This window comes from Ammodytes marinus (assembly GCF_949987685.1).
Source record: "Ammodytes marinus genome assembly, chromosome: 1".
In the NCBI taxonomy this organism is placed as follows: domain Eukaryota; kingdom Metazoa; phylum Chordata; class Actinopteri; order Uranoscopiformes; family Ammodytidae; genus Ammodytes; species Ammodytes marinus.
Window position 1 is genome coordinate 19,415,254 of NC_137230.1, and position 19,483 is coordinate 19,434,736.

General features: G+C 41.5%; 1 protein-coding gene across 1 annotated transcript in view; it reads left to right on the top strand.

Annotated features, from left to right (window-relative positions):
- The window catches only part of pde3b (phosphodiesterase 3B), a 51,925-nt gene extending 33,712 nt beyond the window's left edge, over positions 1-18,213 (top strand). The window contains exons 2-16 of the mRNA XM_080032812.1: positions 5,205-5,255; positions 6,148-6,396; positions 7,077-7,237; positions 8,291-8,391; positions 8,479-8,710; positions 8,819-8,913; positions 9,516-9,685; positions 9,912-10,046; positions 10,751-10,862; positions 10,981-11,094; positions 12,631-12,830; positions 13,775-13,978; positions 14,190-14,351; positions 14,697-14,958; positions 15,409-18,213. Coding sequence (XP_079888938.1) covers positions 5,205-5,255; positions 6,148-6,396; positions 7,077-7,237; positions 8,291-8,391; positions 8,479-8,710; positions 8,819-8,913; positions 9,516-9,685; positions 9,912-10,046; positions 10,751-10,862; positions 10,981-11,094; positions 12,631-12,830; positions 13,775-13,978; positions 14,190-14,351; positions 14,697-14,958; positions 15,409-15,632 — 2,472 coding nt within the window. The 3' untranslated portion in view covers positions 15,633-18,213. The remainder of the gene's footprint in view (positions 1-5,204; positions 5,256-6,147; positions 6,397-7,076; positions 7,238-8,290; positions 8,392-8,478; positions 8,711-8,818; positions 8,914-9,515; positions 9,686-9,911; positions 10,047-10,750; positions 10,863-10,980; positions 11,095-12,630; positions 12,831-13,774; positions 13,979-14,189; positions 14,352-14,696; positions 14,959-15,408) is intronic.
- The last annotated feature ends 1,270 nt before the right edge of the window (positions 18,214-19,483 follow it).

The following is a 19,483-nucleotide window of genomic DNA, read 5'->3' on the forward strand; positions in this document are numbered from 1 at the left end:
ATGTCCACCTTTAGTAGATTTGACTACTGTAACAGTATCTTTGCAGGCCTTCCTAAACAATCAATCAGATAGCTTCAGCTAATTCGAAATGTTGCTGCTACTCACAGAAAAAGCAACTCTCAGCTCTTTTAAATCATTCCATTTGTACCTGTCATTTTGTATATATTTTTATTTCTTGATGAATCATCTTGATTTTACTATCTCTTAAATTAAATTTATAATGTCTAATCTTGATGTGTATTCTATGCCCCTGTAAAGCACTTTGAATTGCCTTGTGTCTGAATTGTGCTATATAAATAGACTTGCCTTGCCTATCACAACGTAACACCAGATTTTGCAAGCACACAGAAAGTACAGACAGGTAGGACATTCACAGATTTTGACAAAGTGAATTTGACAACAATGTTCTCCAGCATCGCTGATTCCACCTTCAAATATTAGTTGTATAGCTGTTCTTAAATCTATAACAACAATCCAAAACATTTGATAGAATTGCCAAATGATTATATTTGATATTATTCTATCATAAAATGGAACAAGGTGCTTACACCTCAGTGTACTTAAATAATTCCTTATTTGTCTTAGAGGTGAGACATAATGCAGTTTGTTCTTCTTTTTCTTTTCAGTGTGTGTCTAAATGCATGCATAACTGTGGGTTTGCACATGCGCAGGTGTCCTGAGTGTCTGCAGCTGACAGTGGGTGTATGTCTCTTTCTATGCGTCTGCCCTCATGTCCTTGTGTGTTTTCATAACATCACTACAGAAAATATCTCCCGCTCATTGAAAGATTTGAATCTCATCTTTTGCACAAAGCCCTCACTGTCAATAAGTTGTTGCTTGGCACACTCTTTAATGGCAGTGGAGGTAGCACCCATTTAGCCAGCTTTTCCTGTTTCTGTGCTGCACGAGAGTCAAAGCATGCGTCCATGCTTTTGTGCACTGTGCACAGCTTATGAAAAGGTAAAGAGAAAGGCATAGTGTAGTTTTGTGGTGTAGACAGATTGTATGCTATTATCCTAATTTTATTGTCTAAAAATGTGCCGTTTAGTGTGTACTGTGTGTGTGTGTGTGTGTGTGTGTGTGTGTGATGGAGAAAAAGGGATTGTGAATACATTGTGATCCTTTTGTTTAGTTAAATGAAAGCAGAGTGCACGTCGTATGATGAGTCTACGTTTGTTCTTCATCTCTGTCTGTAGTTTTCTTTCATTTGCTTTCCATCCCCTCCTTAATGGCATCCTCTCCTTCTGCTTTTACCCATCTGCCTCTGTTTCAGCCCCCTTCTCTCTCTCGCTCTCTCTCTCACAACCTCTCTCTCTCTCTCTCTCACAACCTCTCTCCGTAAACAAGCAGAAGGCCAACAACTCTGTCCTCCGGCCGTCTCCTGCCATCCCGTTGCCATGGTGTATGGAGCATTGTTTGCTGGCCTCTATGTCGGGTTGCCATGGCAGGGCTTATTTGCCATATTAAATGTTTGGCTGCATTGTACAGATGCTGATGACAAACACCCAACATCCCACTTTGATCAATGAAACATTTACTGATTAGTGGAGACGGGATGGAGCCGCTGATCTTTTTAAACAACCTTAGTTAAACATTTCATGAACTGCGTGTAATGCATAAAAGCTAAATAAGTATTTATAAAATCAAACGATAACAGATGGCTTGGGGAAATCTTCATTTACATGTAAATGTTAATACTTTATTTTTTTTAAATTACCTTAAAGCTTTTGAAAATGTGCATATGTTGTTTATGTTTTTAAAATATTCCAAACATAATGAATCTGGTGTACATTGTTAAATAGTTTTACTCTTACTGTTATAATGAAGACTGGGTGAAATGTTAAAAAGAAAGGCATGCAAATTGTTTGTTTACATCAGGGTTTCTCAACGGGGGCGCTGGGACCAGGCTGGGACACGAGAATTTTTTTTTTTTTTAATAAATATATTTTAAACTTTCTTAAAAATCTTATAAATCTTTTGACTGCAAAAATAGGTTACCTGAAATAAACAGCCTATTTTAACTTTTCATGTTTCTAACCCCTCGACCTCTTTTTAACTATTCTCTCCAATGTTCTGCGGTCTGCTGACTGTCACAGCCTTAGAAAAGAGAAGGCTCTGCAGACAGCCAATCGGAGGTCTTTGAGTCAGAACAACCAGCCAATCAAAGCCTTAGCGGCAGAGGAATCAGCCAATCACAGACTAGTATAATGACGTTTAAGGATATTGCTAATGCTAGCGCAGCGAGATTCAAACTTAAACTAACTATCAGTGGCGATTTTGGGTTGGAAACTCTGGTGGGGCCATGCAGGAAAATAATCTTATAACGCAATCCAGAAATAGGCTACCACATATTACTACCATCACAACACACACAAAGTCGCAAGTGACAGAGGGGACCAAAATTGCAGCTGAATAATGCCATCACTCAAACGCGAATCTGACGACATATATTTGGCTATTATATCAATAGCACCACCAAATGGCAGTGTTCAAGATCTCACAATATAAAAACTCAAGATCGAAACAACAACGTGGCAACAATAAAAACACAACGGCGCACACCCTATAGGCCTATACCACAGCCAAATAGCCATTTCTCCCTCGGGGAGCCCACTTGAGGTTGTGCCCCCCCCCCCCCCCCCACACACACACACACACACACACACACACACACGTATCGCCAGTTACCATGCAGAAATTCTAATTCAAACAATAATATGTAAACTACATTATAAATTCCACTTAGAATAAAAATAATTACAAATTAGACTCACCAATGACTCCACTCTCGGTGACTTTGCTGTTAAAATCCAAAAGTCCGTGGATGAGTTCACTTTCACTTTCAAAAGCATCGCCACGGCGTTCAGTCTCTGCTCTCCCATTGTAAATGTTTTGATTCTCCCGCCGAAAACCCCGCCCTTTAAATAAATCAGCCAATGGGAAGCAGTCTGGGGCCCTAATCTTCTGGCCCCACTGTCGTAACTAAAGTGTGCGCTGTGCACGCGCATGCTCGCGCAACAGCTCCCCAGTCCTCTACTACACAGCAGCAGGGCCATCTCGGCTTGGCCCCACCGAGCGGAACAGACGAGACGGAGCAACGAACTATTTCACACACACAACTACTACACTACAAAAAGACAATTGCGTTCATCAAATTAAAACTGCGGACATGTAATTAATAATTTATTTATTATTAACTTATGCTCAATGAAAATTTTTGACAAAAAATAAAAAATTTTAATTAAGTTTATAATCCTGCCCTGCACGGCAGCGCCCTCTGGTGGGGCCGTGCCCCACTGGCCCCTAATGCAAAGACGCCACTGCTAACTATTGTCTCTGAGGTGGAGAAAACACAGAGTAATCAGCCAAAGCATGGAGTTAACTAACACACAAGCAGAACCATGTTAAAGACACAACCCTCATATGTTGGAGAGGAGAGGGACGATATACTGAACGCTGTGCACCGCGAGAGGCTCACTGAAGCCCTGTACAGCAGCCCTATGACAGCAGCAAAGCACAGCTACGTCATGAGCGCTAGTTCGCGGGATAACAGTTCAACAACCAATGAAAACGTACACAATTCATTGTAACATATTCAACTTTAATAACATAACATAGACAAACATGGCGGATAGCAAGAAAAAGTGCCGGCAGTACAATGCCAATTACATTAGTTATGGATTTATCCCGTCACCGATGAACACCACTTTACCAATGTGCCTGCTCTGCGATCAGGTGTTCTCTAATGAGACCATGAAACCCTCGCGACTACAGGAACATTTAGTGAAAAAACATCCCGAAAAATCAGCTAAAGATCCATCCTACTTTAAGTCTCTGAGGGATCAACATTCAAGACGGCCCACCATCAACTCTCTGTTCGCCCGGAACGTCAATCAAAGCGAAAGCGGGTTGGTGGCGTCCTACAACATCGCTTTATTAATTGCTAAGTCTGGCTTACCGTTCACTGTGGGTGAGTCTTTGGTAATTCCGGCAATAAAAGAAGCAATATCGACAGTCATGGAGCGGGATGCTGCGCCAGTCATCAAAGCCATCCCGCTCAGTAACGATACTGTTGCCCGGCGCATACGGGACATGTCGTGTGTGTGTTAGTGTTAGTGTTAGTGTTAGTGTTAGTGTTTTTTTTTTTTTTTTTGGTTGGGGGGGCTCGAGTATCTCGGTAAGGTTAGGGGGGCGTTTGCTCAAAAAAGGTTGAGAACCACTGGTTTACATGTTCCTTTGAGGTTGTGGATGTGCTTCTTAGATGAGCCTTTATCCTTTCTGTTTATCCCCCTTGTGGTGTGGGGTGAGACTACATGGTGGATTTATAAAAGGAATGGACACTTTGAGATTTTCCTGAGACACAGCAAACTGCTGTATTTCACCACTCTACATGACCGTAGATCAAATCAAGCACTACAGCAAAGTTTCCATCAGATTGGACTCAAGTATAATAACAGATAACACAAATGGTAGGCTTGGTGTTTTCAGTTGTTATGTTGTCAAAAGTAATACAACCTTTCTATGCTTTAACTTAAGTGTGCATGACTGAAACTAATGAAATGCACATGAAAATCAATGTGCAAAAGTATAATTTGATATTGGTGCAAAATAAGAAATAGTTGCTATCTTAACTAATTCATTTCTGTCTCATTAAAGATTTGTTTTTACACTTGAGCTGAGATGATTGGTGTAGTTCAGGTCCTGCGACTTAGTGTTACACAATCCTGCACCAACTTTGACAGTGCACCGCTGTTTGGTTACCAACAGATAGCTTGGATATGCTGCCGATTGACGTAGTTGCAGCCAGATAAGATCTCATAGCTCCATTGTAGACGCACTGTGGCGGTTTTAGTGGTTTGCGTTCCTTCTTTTGCTTTCGGTGAAAGGCCACAGCCTGCTGTCGCTGGGGCCATGTGTTTTAGCATACCTATAGTAGAAAAGAATGCATTGAGTGGTGCAGGAAATCCTTATTTTAAACTGATACTATACAGCGTGTTCAGATCGCAGGCAGAACAGAGTTGCAGAAGCTCTGTCGCTGACCTGCCAGTGCCCTAACTGAAAACTCATAAGGCTGTGTTCAAACACACACACACACACACACACACACACACACACACACACACACACACACACACACACACACACACACACACACAATGATGACATGTTGACTGAAAGTTTATGCATCTCTCGTTGTTTTTCAGATGATCTTGTGGGACTGGGATCTGAAACACTGGTACAAACCACAATATCAGGTCAGTACTGCACATGTTTAAAGGTGCATGGTCAGTTAAGTAAAAATGTGTCTTTCAGTTCTCTCCCTGTATTTTTTTTCTTTAGGCATAATACACGTACACAACAAAACCAACAGAAACATGCATACAATGACCTTGAATCGTTGCCATGCCACAGTTTATCTTACTCGACATTCTTTGTCTTGTTTAACCTATTTGTGTAATCTAGCAAAGAATTTAGCTCCCACAGACCAAAAAATCATTTGTTCCTGTTTGACAGGGTCAAGCCAGCCCAGAACATTTTCCCTCATGAAACCAGCCACAAAAAAGCACAATTACACCTTTTTTTGTGCCAGACTGCTCTTACAATTGATGGGACACACATACAGTATAGGCTCTAGATATATGTATGTTTTCTTCCCAGAATACTGTAGCTGTTGTTCTCGTTTGTGTTGGGTCATCCCTTTTCACCAGAGGAAGGGAAGAGGGATAAGGAGACGACAGTTGAGGAATGAGGTGGGAGAGGAAGTTGAAAATGGTAAATACCAGCAGAGTCAGCTGTGGGAAAATGGGACCCCTAAAAGAAATGTAGACAGAGCAAACACTAGAGTTGAGAGAGAAGTGAGGGATCTTTTATCAGATGCTGTTGTTCCTGCCACAACACAACCACTTGCCCACAACAGCCTCTCAAATGAGTGGCATGAAGCAGCAGATTGTCACAGTGTCTATTGGCCCTATAACAACACTCTATCAAGCCATAAGACAAGATTTGGGATATTGAAGATTACTTTTGGCAAAAACTTCACCAGAAAATGCCCTACAAGCTTTTTCCCCAAATGACAATCTCCACTGAAGTTGCCCTTTTGCTGCCCTGCTTCTCAAAATGTGTGCTGTTTATGTGTGCATGTGGCAGGGTGCGGCGAGCGGCAATGTGGTGGATCTCTCCGTCATCAACGAGGCCAGGAACCTGGTGTCGGACCTGCTGATGGACTCCTCTCTGACGCCGCACACCGTCTCGTCTCTGCGCAGCGTCTCCAGCCTCATGGGGACATTCTCGGGCTCGTGCCGCCCCCGGGTCAACCCTTTCACCCCGTTCCCGGGTTTCTACCCCTGCGACGAGGTGGAGGACGCCGTAGAGAGAACTGACAGAAAAACCATTAAGGTTGGTGCGAGCTTAAGTCTAAGCAATCGTATCCTTAATGGTTTATTTTTATTTTATATATAAATGTTTTCTTTTTGTCTGTGTGCACCATATGTCTTGAAATGGTGACCTGTGACCAGTGTACCCATTCCTCGATTGTTTTTTATCAAGAATAAAAACTGTTCTAAAAAATGGAAAATAGGGCTGGGTGCAACGGATTCATAAAGAGATGCACGTTGATCTCGGTAACTATGCAGCAATGCGTCGGCCCACAGTGTCAGATAGCTATTTTTTTTTTTTTTTTTTCTTTCTTCCAATTTGGAATGGCCACTTGCAATCTACTTATGTTCTTGCCACTTATAGCTACCACTGTGAGGAATGTGTCTTGTTGAATATGATTTATTTGGGCTCCTTAGGCAACCACAGCAGTTTCTAAACTCTTATGAGATAGGATTTTAACAGCTGTTTATCATAGCCACAGTCATCGTATGTTTTACCTTGGCTGCAAGGTGGATATCGGTTACGCATTTCTCACGTTTGATTGTTTTGTATTGTGTCTGAGATCCCACTTTCACAGCAGCCTCTCGTCGGCATCACTGACATGAATGAATGACACTGTGTAGTTGTTGTATGGCCTTATTTAACAAATGCTTGTAGATTTTTCTGTGATAATGTTTGTTCCACTTCCTGTCCCCTATCAGGGTTTGAGCAGCAGAAACAGCCTCCCCACCCCACAGCCCAGACGGAGCTCTACCTCCTCCTCCTCCTCCTCATGCGCTGCTTTCCCTCCTCTGGACACCGCCCCGTCACGCTGGGAGCGCAACAGTGGCAAAAGACCCCACCCCGACCTCAACCTGACCAGGTACCAACGCAAAAACACAGCAGCGTCATTTACCACCATCCAGAAAACACTGACTTTCTACATGAATGCTCACTCACACACGGTGCTGGCTACACTTTACCCTGAATTTGCCCAGGTTTGGAGCAGATTAATGGCTGTTCTTGTTTCAGGTTTTGGAGTAATGTGACTGTGCTCCACAGCTACGGTCCTCCTCAGGTGGCTCAACAGCACCTGTGCACGGGGAAATATTTTTTTGTTCGGCCTGAAAAAAAAACTGTTTGCAGGTCTGATCTGCTCGACTTTGTTGTGGTTTGAAGCCGTTTGTGTAACATTGAAAAGTCACAAAAGACTGAGACCACCATCCTAGAAATTGAGAAAATCATTCATCCGTCACTTCCATTCATTGTGTTTCTGTCGATGTACCTGTGAGCCCATGTGTTAACTTTAGCTTGCATAGATACACCAATAGCAGAAGGAGTGAACATTTCATATTTTCTTTTGTAAATAAGACGAAACAGATACAGAATCATTTCACAAAATCAAGGAATCAATTGAACCCGATCATAAGTATTACTATTGTACCTTTTGTTTTACAAGCTTTCGTAACTGTAAACTATTCGATTACAGATTTTTTTGATTAACTGGAACAACAAACTTGCTATGGGGAAATTGAGGTGTAGTGTCTATGCGTATCCACAGGATGGCAGTAGAAGACCAGTTCTTTTTGCTCATGAGCTTTTTTGAGTTGAAGATCACCATTGTCTTTTCATTATTAAAGTGTTAGATGGCAGACTTGACGGAGGATAGTGTAGCCTTGTACGGTACTACTTTGTGCACAGCCTTATGTAAAACAAAATGGAGTGAGACAGCTGTATTCCCTTATATCTGTCCAAGAAGTCATTTAAAACTATGTTTTCAAAACCCCGGGACCAGGCCCTGTAGCAGACCCAGGTTTGAATCCGGCCCGGGTCAGTTCTCTGCATGTCTTCCCCTCTTTTCCCCATTTCAACTCTGTTTCTCCAAGTCTATCTAATAAAGCAACAAAAAAAATATATATATGTTTTTGTGCTCCAGCCCAGGTCTGCCTAATGGGCCCAATGCAAATCTGCTCACCATTCCCAAGCAGAGGTCCTCGTCTGTTACCCTCACATACCATGCAGGGCCCAGAAGAGCAGGTAAGGAAAAAATAAAACTCTCTACATTTTATGGAATTGCCTCATGCTTTGACTGAATCTCATGCCTTTCTACCCCCCTGTCACCAGGCACATCTCCATGCCTGAGCCCAGTTTCCTCACCTCACCATGGCACTCTGGCTGTAGGTGCGGGTTCTTCATCGTCCTTCGTCACTCGACCGCCGGTGGAGTTCCCGGACACGGCTGACTTCCTCACAAAGCCCAGTCTTAACCTAAACCTGCACAAGCCTTTGGGTTACACCCTCAGCTCACCTGATTTCCCGCAGGCTTTCCGCGGCTCCACTTTCTCCCTCTGCACCAGGTGAGAACTGAAGTACTGACGTGGCCACGTTACTGTGTCTATGTTATGACAATAAACTATGAAATGCAGCTTGTCATGGTTTGTGATTGTCGTGTCTGTCCCTTCTAGCTGCGGTCGTCAGATGCTCAAGGGAGCATCCAGCAGCGGTGATACAGGGGACACCTATCAAACATTTACCAGCGAGGCTCAACGCAGGCGCTCGGGTACATGAAGTTATACTTATTAACGCACGTGGTACAGTGCTATGGAGTAGTGGGGAGACGATCATGACCGGCGTCATAGTGTTGGGGATTGATAGAAAAACTGTAAGCTGTTTATGGGGTTATTGCTGCTCTCTGCTGGAGTCCAACAGTAATGCAAATTGATCCACACAAACAGGTCCTGTTGGTCAGAGTAAATCAACCTACTGTAATATATATATATAAAAAAAAAAAATCAAATCCTTTTTTTTTCTTTCTTTTTTTTAGATATTTTTTGGCATTTTTCATGCTTTATTGATAGTGTTAAGAGACAGAGGTGAAATGGGGCAGAGAGGGGAGTGACATGCAGAGAACGACCTCGGGCGGGAATCGAACCCGGGTCTGCTGCTGGGCCCGGCCCGGGGGGGATGCCCTACCAACTGAGCTAAGGGCGCCCCTCAAATCCGTTCTTTGACTGCGATTTATTTATTTAAATTATTTTAATCTTAAAGTCATGAAAATAATGTCATCAATAAAGAAACAAATTATATTTGTCTACGTGTGTGTGTGTATGTGTGTAATGTACATATATACTCACAGCTTTCCATTCACTGTGCCTCCTGTAGTAGCAGGTGAAGCGCTGGAGTTTCCAGGCGAGCCCTTGATCAGGGAAGAGAGCGTGGAGGTGGACGCTTGTGGGGACGAGAAGACAGACGGTTCAGGGAGCCAGGGGCGGGCAGAGCAGGAGAAGGAGAAGAAGAGCCCGGGCAAAGAGCAGCAGACTAAGGGATCAGAGGTGTGTGCTTGTTTAGAGGGGCTTCTACTTAACAACAGGATCAGCAGACAGAACAGATATTCCACTAGTCTTTTTTATTTGTCATGTGTAAAATGATCTGATTTAGCATAGTCGTGTCGGACTATTTTAACGTTCAATATAATGAATGTTTTTTGCATGTTCAGAACACAATCAGTGTCAATGGGAGGAATCTCTACAGCTTGTGCTTTTTTCTGATTGTATTCAGGGTGAGCGGGAGTTCAGACTAGATCCTATGCTGGAGGAGCATGAGGCCGTCATGGAGAGGATGAACACCTGGAACTTCCAGATCTTTGACTTGGTGGACAGAACAGGGGGGAAGACCGGGAGGATTCTCAGCTATGTTAGTACAACAACCCCCGGGCCAATCATCTCCTAGTAGCTGTAGCAGTATGTGTTTTAATAGGCCGGTCAGTCCACTGATAAATCTCTTTAAAGGTGCACTATGTGACTTTGGGTGTGTCGGAGAAGTGAGCATTTTTCAAGGTATTTTCCCATACCTGAATAAACACACGATACCTCACAGGAAAAAATGCAGTTTGAAGTTAGAAAGCTTCCTGAAAAGTTTCTGTTTCACTGTTGTTGTTTACAGCGGCAGGGCCAACAGTTTTGTTTACAAACATATTCTAGTCTTACGTTTGGTTCCAGGTTCATCAAAATAATTTAGTTTTGATAGTGAAGTGGGATGTTGACCAGTACAAAGTGGTATTTTAGCCTTTTCGTCTCAACTGATCTGGTTATGTAAGAAATGTAACTTGGTGGACTTTAATCACGAGCTCTTCAGCAACAGTACAGTTTATTAAAGGCTTTTAACTAGAGACCTGTTTAAGATAAGTGTCGAAATACAGATGTACAGCCTTGCAAGATTAAAACACTCTTAATTGTAATGTAATATAAAATGTATATATTTATAAGATTTTGGCTCTGCTTATTTATGTTAACTTGAAGGTAATTGTGTTTTAATCACCACTCAACACGCGGGATGGTGCGGGCTATCTTGTGTTCTGAAGGTGGTGTTTGAACTGAAGCTGGTTTGTGTTTCCCCAGGTAACATACACCCTTTTCCAGGATACGTGTCTGTTCGAAATTTTCAAGATACCCGTGAGGGAGTTCATGACATACTTCTGTGCCCTGGAAAATGGCTACAGGGACATTCCCTGTGAGTATCAAATGATCTTCTTATTTCAACTTACTGCCATTTTGCGTATGGTATGGTGTATGGTAAAATAGATTCAGTCAATGTTTGTTTTTGTCAAAAAACAATGACACATACACAGATCATAACCGGGTCCATGCTACTGATGTGCTCCATGCTGTCTGGTACCTGACCACTCGACCAATCCCGGGGTTCCAGCAGATCCACAATGAGCATGTGACGGGGAGTGACACAGGTAAAAAAGAAAAAAAAAGCGATTAAAGGTGGGCTTGTAAATTAATTGGTTGTCAATCGTTGCTTCAGTTTGCTGATCACAGGTTATAATTTGGACTAATGGCTGTGAACATTTGAGGTCAAAAGTAGTCTTAAGTTTATTTATTTTTCACTCATGTAACTCACATGTCTCCATTAGAGAGAGTAGACATTAATTGTCCCTAAATTGACTCTTATCACATCAATAATGATAAAGAAAAACAAAAAATCATTCTTTTTACATAATGTTTCCGAGTGATTTCCTCACACTACACTGTATAAATAATACCATCAAAATGTGGCTGATTAGCCTTTAGTCGTCACCTACACAGTACAAATATAGGTGTTGGCCATATTCACAATTGTTAAACTTCTGAATAATTGGAATATTTAAAAGAAAAAGTCCAACTGCTGACTTATCCAAGATTGAAAGAGATGAAGAAAATGTTAAGCCCTGCAGATAAAAGTATTCCTTGCAACCGAGGTGAAGGGAGAAGAGGTAGAGAACTTTGAAACACCTTCCTATAAAGATGCCAATGATTTATCTTGAGACAGCAGCCTGTGAATTCAGCACAGGATAAAGAAATGAAGTGACTCATCATCCATTCCTCCTGCACCTGTTTGAAAGTCCGTACAGTACCATTTCATTTAGAAATCTTGCACCAATCATTATTTGGCTAGCCTTTGATGTCAGTTATAACTATATATGTTTTTTATTTTCTTGGTTTACAATACCCCTTAAGTGTTGGGCTCGTCTCTGCTTTAGCTATACTATAAATGACCTGAGGCTTATCCACCACACACCCACTGAGGATGTCAAAACAGCTGTTCACTGATAAGGGACAGAGAGAAGGGTATGAGAAAATGGCAGGGAAATAATTGCTTTGAAAATGAGTAAAACAGTGAATAAATGGGAATAGAACTGTGTGTGTGTGTGTGTGTGTGTGTGTGTGTGTGTGTGTGGCCATATTCAACCACTTCTATCTGCTATCTATTTCTTTTTAGTATATAATATAGGGGTATATAGGTATATAGGGGTGGTAGGGTGGCCTAGAGGAAAAGGTGGCCGACCAGTAACCGTGAGGTCGCTGGTTCGATCCCCGGCACCGGACAGGAGGGTGTTAGTTGTAAAACTAGCAGAGGCTGGTATTGCGTCTACGGTGCCCACCATCTCTACCATTGTGTCCTTGAGCAAGACACTTAACCCCAAAACTGCTCCAGGGGCGCTGTACTGCGGCTGACCCTGCGCTCTGACCCCCTCCGAAGTGTGGTAACTTGAGAGGGGATATGCGAAAAGACGAATTTCAATGTGCCTCGTGTACAACTGACAAATAAAGATAACTTAACTTAACTTAATCCCATGTCTGCTTAAAATGAAGAGAAAAGGCAAAAGTAAGGTTTTTCCTTAAAAACGTTCAACAGCTGCAATTGTAACCTAATTTTAAGATGACAGCCGAGGTTCACATCTGATTTTCTGTTCATCACTGTCATTCCACTGACATCCATTGTCACGTTCCAGATTCAGACAGTGGGATCTCGCCAGGCAGGATATCCTACGCCTCCTCCAAAAGCTCCTCCATTTCAGACGACAGCTACGGCTGCCTGGCCTGGAACATACCCGCCCTGGAGCTCATGGCCCTTTATGTAGCAGCTGCAATGCACGACTATGACCATCCCGGTCGCACAAATGCCTTTCTAGTAGCCACTAACGCACCTCAGGTAAGTTTACAGCATTCATTGGCATTTGAAAGTGTTGTCGGTAGAATCGACGCCTCTCTTGTTTACAGAAACAAAGAGGAGAGGTTCAAAATATGGGTTTATGCAAAATGGCATTCCAGCATAACTGTTGGTTTAGGAAGATATAGTATGTACATACACTGAAGGAGCCCTGGTGTTTGTCCTAATGTATTATCAGTAGCCTATCTTACAGAAACCCTATGTCTACAGTTGTACAGTTAATCTTTTACTTCACAGTCAACAATTTCCTTACTTGAATTCTCCTGACTTGCTCTATAGCTTCGTAACACAAAGCCTAGCTATAGTATATATTTTTTTTAAGCAAGTAGCCTTTTAGAACGGCTATTGTTGATTATTTGATGTTACGAGATTAACACTGAGTAAAATTATTTCCACACACTGTCGCAAATAGAGATATAGAAGATTAAGTCCACACTACGTGGCCAGTTAATCCCATTGTGCTCCCTCATTGTGGTCAGTCATGGGTGGGGGGGTTAAAAGGTTACCTGCCGGCCCCAGTTTAAATATTGTATTTTCACAACATGTCTAGTGATAGCACTCGCACTGTCTGACAAATGTCCCAGGAAAGTGGGTTGAGAAAAAGGAGAGGAAACCCTGAACCTATTGATTGCTAATGCTGTTGGCAACCACTGTGTCTGTTTAAAGTGTATTTTAAGCATTTCGTGGTATCCAGTGTCACTGGAACCTGCCTCTCCCTTCAGCTAAACATTAGCTGGAGCCAGTTAAATTCTGCTTTTTAAAACCATATACCCTCATCTAATTTATTGAGTGTTTGCTATTTTTCTATCCATTACAACGTGTGTAACACATATGCAAACGTGTTAAGTAAGCGCATTTATGAATTACATTTTGGAGGAAATCTTTTCCCTCTCTCACACTTGGCTTTTCCCTCCTGTGTGATATAGGCAGTGCTGTACAATGACAGGTCAGTGCTGGAGAACCACCACGCTGCGTCTGCCTGGAGCCTCTACCTGTCCCAGCCAGAGTTCAACTTCCTGGTCAATCTGGATCACGTGGAGTTCAAGCGATTTCGCTTCCTCGTCATCGAGGCAATACTGGCCACAGACCTCAAGAAGCACTTTGACTTCCTGGCTGAGTTCAATGCTAAGGTCTGGGATGGAGAAATCTTAACAGATTGCTGAGTTATATCAGAATAGATTAGTATCTATTAATTGGTCCTTAAATTTCTGGCAAAATATGAATTGAAAGGTTAGGAGGATGGTACGTTAAATTTTAGTTGAGCAGTACTCAGCACAATGGTTGGAAGAATAAAATGCTTGACCAGTTGTGTAAGGCATCCATCTTTTGGTTTGTTAACAGGTGAATGATGTGAACAGTCCAGGAATAGACTGGACCAATGAGAATGACAGGCTGCTGGTGTGCCAAGTATGTATCAAGATTGCAGACATCAATGGACCGGCCAAAGTCCGTGATCTGCACCTGAAGTGGACGGAAGGCATCGTCAATGAGTTCTATGAGCAGGTACAGTTTGCATGCTAATGCTGCATGGCTGTATTCAATGAATACAGACCATTTCATTTGGTCTTTGTACTAGATTTTCTTAAGGAGACTCAAGTAAAACCTAATACTTTAAAGTAAAGCAATCCCATTTCCAACACAAACAGACAGAACTGATAGATTCAAATCTAAATCTAATTGTTTTTTTAAAGTGAATCTTTTATGTTTTTATGCTGCCTTCTTGGCCAGGACTCTCTTGAAAAAGAGATTTTGAATCTCAATGAGTATATTCCAGGAAAAATAAAGGTTAATAAAAATAAATAAAAAACCACCTGTTGAACCCATCTTTGTGTTTCTTTTTCTACGTAGGGAGATGAGGAGGCTAATTTGGGATTACCCATCAGCCCCTTCATGGACCGCTCCTCCCCGCAGCTGGCCAAGCTACAGGAGTCCTTCATCACTCATATTGTAGGACCACTCTGTAACTCATACGATGCTGCAGGCCTGCTCCCGGGCCACTGGATCAATGGAGAGGTTTCAGAAGAAGAGGAGGAAGAGGGGCAGGTGGACACAGACACGGATGAAGACGAGGATGAGGATGATGAGCTAGAGGAGGATGAGCTGGCACCAAGTAAGACTCACCGACACTGTAATTTTGAACTATGTAAAACGGCTTACAGTAAAGCTTGGGTATCGTTAAATTTTTGTTTATATTGATACCGATACCTTGACTTCGATATCGGTTCCTGAACAATACTTTTTTCGATACCAATTTTATTAAATCAGTTTTAACAAGATGACATTACACATTATCGTAAAAAAACAAACATACAAAATACCAATAAATCAAACTTTAACTTAGCTACAATCGTACCTATTTCCTGTGCCACTGCAGTTCCACACAGCCAATCACCAGTACTTCTACATTTTTAGATTGATTGCATTTTTCGATTTACTTGACTTTTCGATACCCTACATTTCTCGATACTCGGATAGTATTGAGGTATTTTGCTGGTACCGAAAAAGTATTGAACTTACCCAGACCACAGTAAGGGTTCTCTGCTTCTCTTTCGGTTTGCAGAAAGAAGGAAGGGCCGACGCAGGTTGTTCTGCAGCATCATGCAGCACCTGACGGAGAATCACAAGGTGTGGAAGAAGGTGATCGAGGAGGAGGAGAAGAGCAAAGACCTGGGCAAACAGCTGCAGAAGCAGCAGCCCGACAGCCTTCCGGCCAGCCTGCCCACCTCCCCGTCAGATGACATCCAGGTCATCCAGGAGGAAGAGGAGGGAGAGGAGCGTCAGTAGCAAGAGGACGCAGGAAAGAACAGAGACGTGTGAAAGAGAAGAGGAGAGACAGTATAAGGACAAGAGTTCCTAGACCGCCTGCCTTTCACAAAGCAAACACACATGAGAAACACACACACACACAATACACACACAGAGAGTTGACAAATGAACATAAAACACACCTTGCTCCCTTTCTCTCTGTCTCACATATACACACAAACACACACGCACACATTGAAAGATTCACTGTGCAGACACTCGGATGCTTAAGCAGTCACATTTTTTTTTGGAGAAACAAAAAGGCCTTACTACTGTGAGCGGATCCTTGCTGCAACAGTGGGAGCCCAACTCCTATGCACTTTTACCCCATGACGAGTCGAGTGCACCCAGTATATATAAAAAAAAAAGAAAGACAAAAAAAAAGCACCAGAACTGAGGAGGAAGGTGAAGGAGGCAGAAGAAGAGGGTGGACAGGGTCCAGCATTAACTTGCCCTACATGGTGACGTGATGCTGCTTTGAATGCAAAGCGCTTACACCTCCCTTAGGTACAAAACAATTCCGGTCTTATTTATATAAAAGAAAAAAGAAAGGTAATGAAGCTGGCGACACCATGACTTGATTGAAACCCTTTACCAAAGTGAACAGTTCAAACATGGAAAGACAAGAGACTGAGACTGTTTCAGCCTCAATGTCAGGTATATTTTTGAATTATATATATATATATATACATATATATATCAAATGTGCCTGTCTGAACCTTTACTGAGTCAATACTGGCGCAGAGCCTTGGCTTATGTAGTTCTCTCTCCTTGCTGGCGACACGAAACACTGTATCAGACTCAGTCACAGAGACATTATTGAAATGTTGACTGATTTAATAGCATTATATATGCATCATTTTTGATGCTTTTACTCATGTGTACCACCCGTCTATTTTTGTTTTTGTTTGGATTCTTTAACTCTCTTTGCTTCACTTTGTTTGAGTGTGTGAATATATTTTGGCAGGAATGTGACAGAGAGAATGAGTATGGAGAACGAGAGCACATTATTAATTATTTAGTATGTAATTTGCGTGTATGTGTGTGTCCTTTCAGTAATTGTTTCTAATCAGTGAAATGTCCTCTGGTGTTTAACATGTCGCATTCAGATCAGGAGTGCCGTTTCAGTGAATGGATTTTTCCTTTTTTTCCCTTCTAAGTATTTTTAAAAGGTTACTCAGGATTCACACAAAGTTGAATAATTATTTAGCAAGAATTTATGTCATTAGTATGAAATACATTTAGAAAATTTCAATCTGGGTGACTTAGAAGTTTGTAATCTCTTAATGAACAACTTGATTACAAACAAATTCTAGCAAATAACATCCTCTGTGACAGAGGAGCATACAGTTGTAGCTGTCTCTTGGCCATTCATACACTGTTTGCATTTGCATAACCTTTTTTACAACTTCACTGGAGAAAAGCTCATCTTGATTGTCAGCAGACTGCAAATGTCTCTCATGCATTGTCACAAAACATTGTACGATTTTGCAGTGCTATAAACATATATGAGGTAATTGTTTTAATTCAATGTTCTCTGCGTTGATTTTCTAACAAACAATACAATGTTTCTTCATCTGTGTTCCAGCAAGCAGGCAAACACTGATGTGTAGACAAATGTATTGCTCACCCAAACCCCCCCCTTTTTTTTGACCAAACCCATAACTTGGCCAGTGTGTAAAGAAGGGATCCAGGGTTTCATGTCACTTTCTTTATTTTTGTTTATATATACAGTACTGTGCAAAGGCTTAAGACAGGTATGAAAAATGTTGTAAACTAAGAATGCCATAAAAACGGAAGTTTCAATAGTTTCTTTTCATAAATTAACCGAATCCAGTGAATGAACAGAAGATAATTCTAAATCCAGAAGTACCATTAGCTCAGAACTGGCAGAAACCAATGGGACATCAGGTACATCCATCTATTGTTCTCAGCATTGAGGACACCATTAATCCTGACCAAATCTTCAACTCCATTTGTAGAAACTTGCAAGGAACCTCCACCATGCTTCACTGTTGCCTGCAGACAGTCATTATAGATTCGCTCTCCAGCCCTTCGGCAAACAACTGCCTTCTGGCCAGACTTGTCCGGACAGTAAATGGGTGTACCTTGGCCACTGGTATCAGCCAGTTTTTAGCTGATGGCACTGTTGGACATCTTCCGATTTTGCAGGGAAATAAGATTCATGTGTTTTCATCTGCTGCACTAAGTTTATCGGCCGACCACTGCGTCTATGATCCTCAACGTTGCCCGTTTCTTTGAGCTTCGTCAGGACAGCAGCACATCTTGTAACCCCAGGCTGCTTTGAAATCTTTGTCTGAGAGACCTTGCTTATCCATTATAACAACCTTGTTCGCTCACTTAGCATTTTATTTTAAGTGATAAAACTAAACAATACATTTTTTTTAAAGCATTCTTAGTTTACAGCATTTTTCACACCTGCCTAAAACGTTTGCACAGTACTATACATACAGGTGAAACTCGAAAAATTTGAATATCGTGCAAAAGTTCATTTATTTCAGTAATTCAACTTTAAAGGTGAAAATAATATCTTATACAGACTCATTACATGCAAAGTGAGATATGTGAAGCCTTTATTTGTTATAATTGTGATTATTATGGCTTACAGTTTATAAAAAACCCAAATTCAAAATCTCAGAAAATTAGAATATTACATAAAATCAATAAAAAAAGGTTTTGGTAACACTTTATAATAACTATCCGTTGTAACTCGTTAATAGATCATTAGTAAACTCTTAATTAATGATTATTAATGATTTGTTAAGTGTTTGTTAGCAGTTTGTTAAGGATTTATAACAATGGTAGATAGTTAATATCTTAATAATTGAATCAGTTCATCTGGGAGGTAATCCGAGATTAACTGATCACGTCACGTTCAAGTCCATGGCATGCACAGTGTGTATTGAGTTTATTTAAAAATATTTGAAAATGGGGCTGCCCTCAGTTGCCCATGCACTGTGTATAGTCTATAGCCTATTTCAGCCTCGTCGGTATCTCGGATTACCTCCCAGATGAACTGATTCAATTATTAAGCTATTAACTATCTACCATTGTTATAAATCCTTAACAAACTGCTAACAAACACTTAACAAATCATTAATAATCATTAATTAAGAGTTTACTAATGATCTATTAACGAGTTACAACGGATAGTTATTATAAAGTGTTACCAAGGTTTTTAAATACAGAAATTAAAGTATAATCATGCATACGTACTAAGTACTTTGTTTGGGCCCCTTTTGCACAAATTCTTGCCTCAATGCGGCATGGCATGGATGCTATCAGTCTGTGGCACTGCTGAGGTGTTATGGAAGCCCATGTTGCTTTGATAGTGGCCTTCAGCTCGTCTGTATTGTTGGGTCTGGTGTGTATCATCTTCCTCTTGACAATAGTCCATAGTTTCTCTTTGGAGTTCAAGTCAGGAGAGTTGTCTGGCCATTCATGCACAGTAATACCATGGTCAGTCAACCAGTTACCAGTGGTTTATGGTACTGTGGGCAGGTGCCAAGTCTAGCCGGAAATGGAAATTGTCATCACCATAAAGCTTGTCAACAGACAGAAGCATGAAGTGCTCAAAAATCTTCTGGTTGATGGCTGTGGTGACTTTGGACTTGATAACACAGTGGACTAACAGCAGCAGATGACATGATACCTCAAATCATCACTGATCCAAATTAAATGTTGCGTTTCATTTGGAAATCAAGGTTCCACAGTCTAAAGGAAGAGTGGAGAGGCACAAAATCCAAGGGGCTTGAAGACCACTGTCAAGTTTCAACAGTTTCAACAGTCAGTGATGATTTGAGGCACCA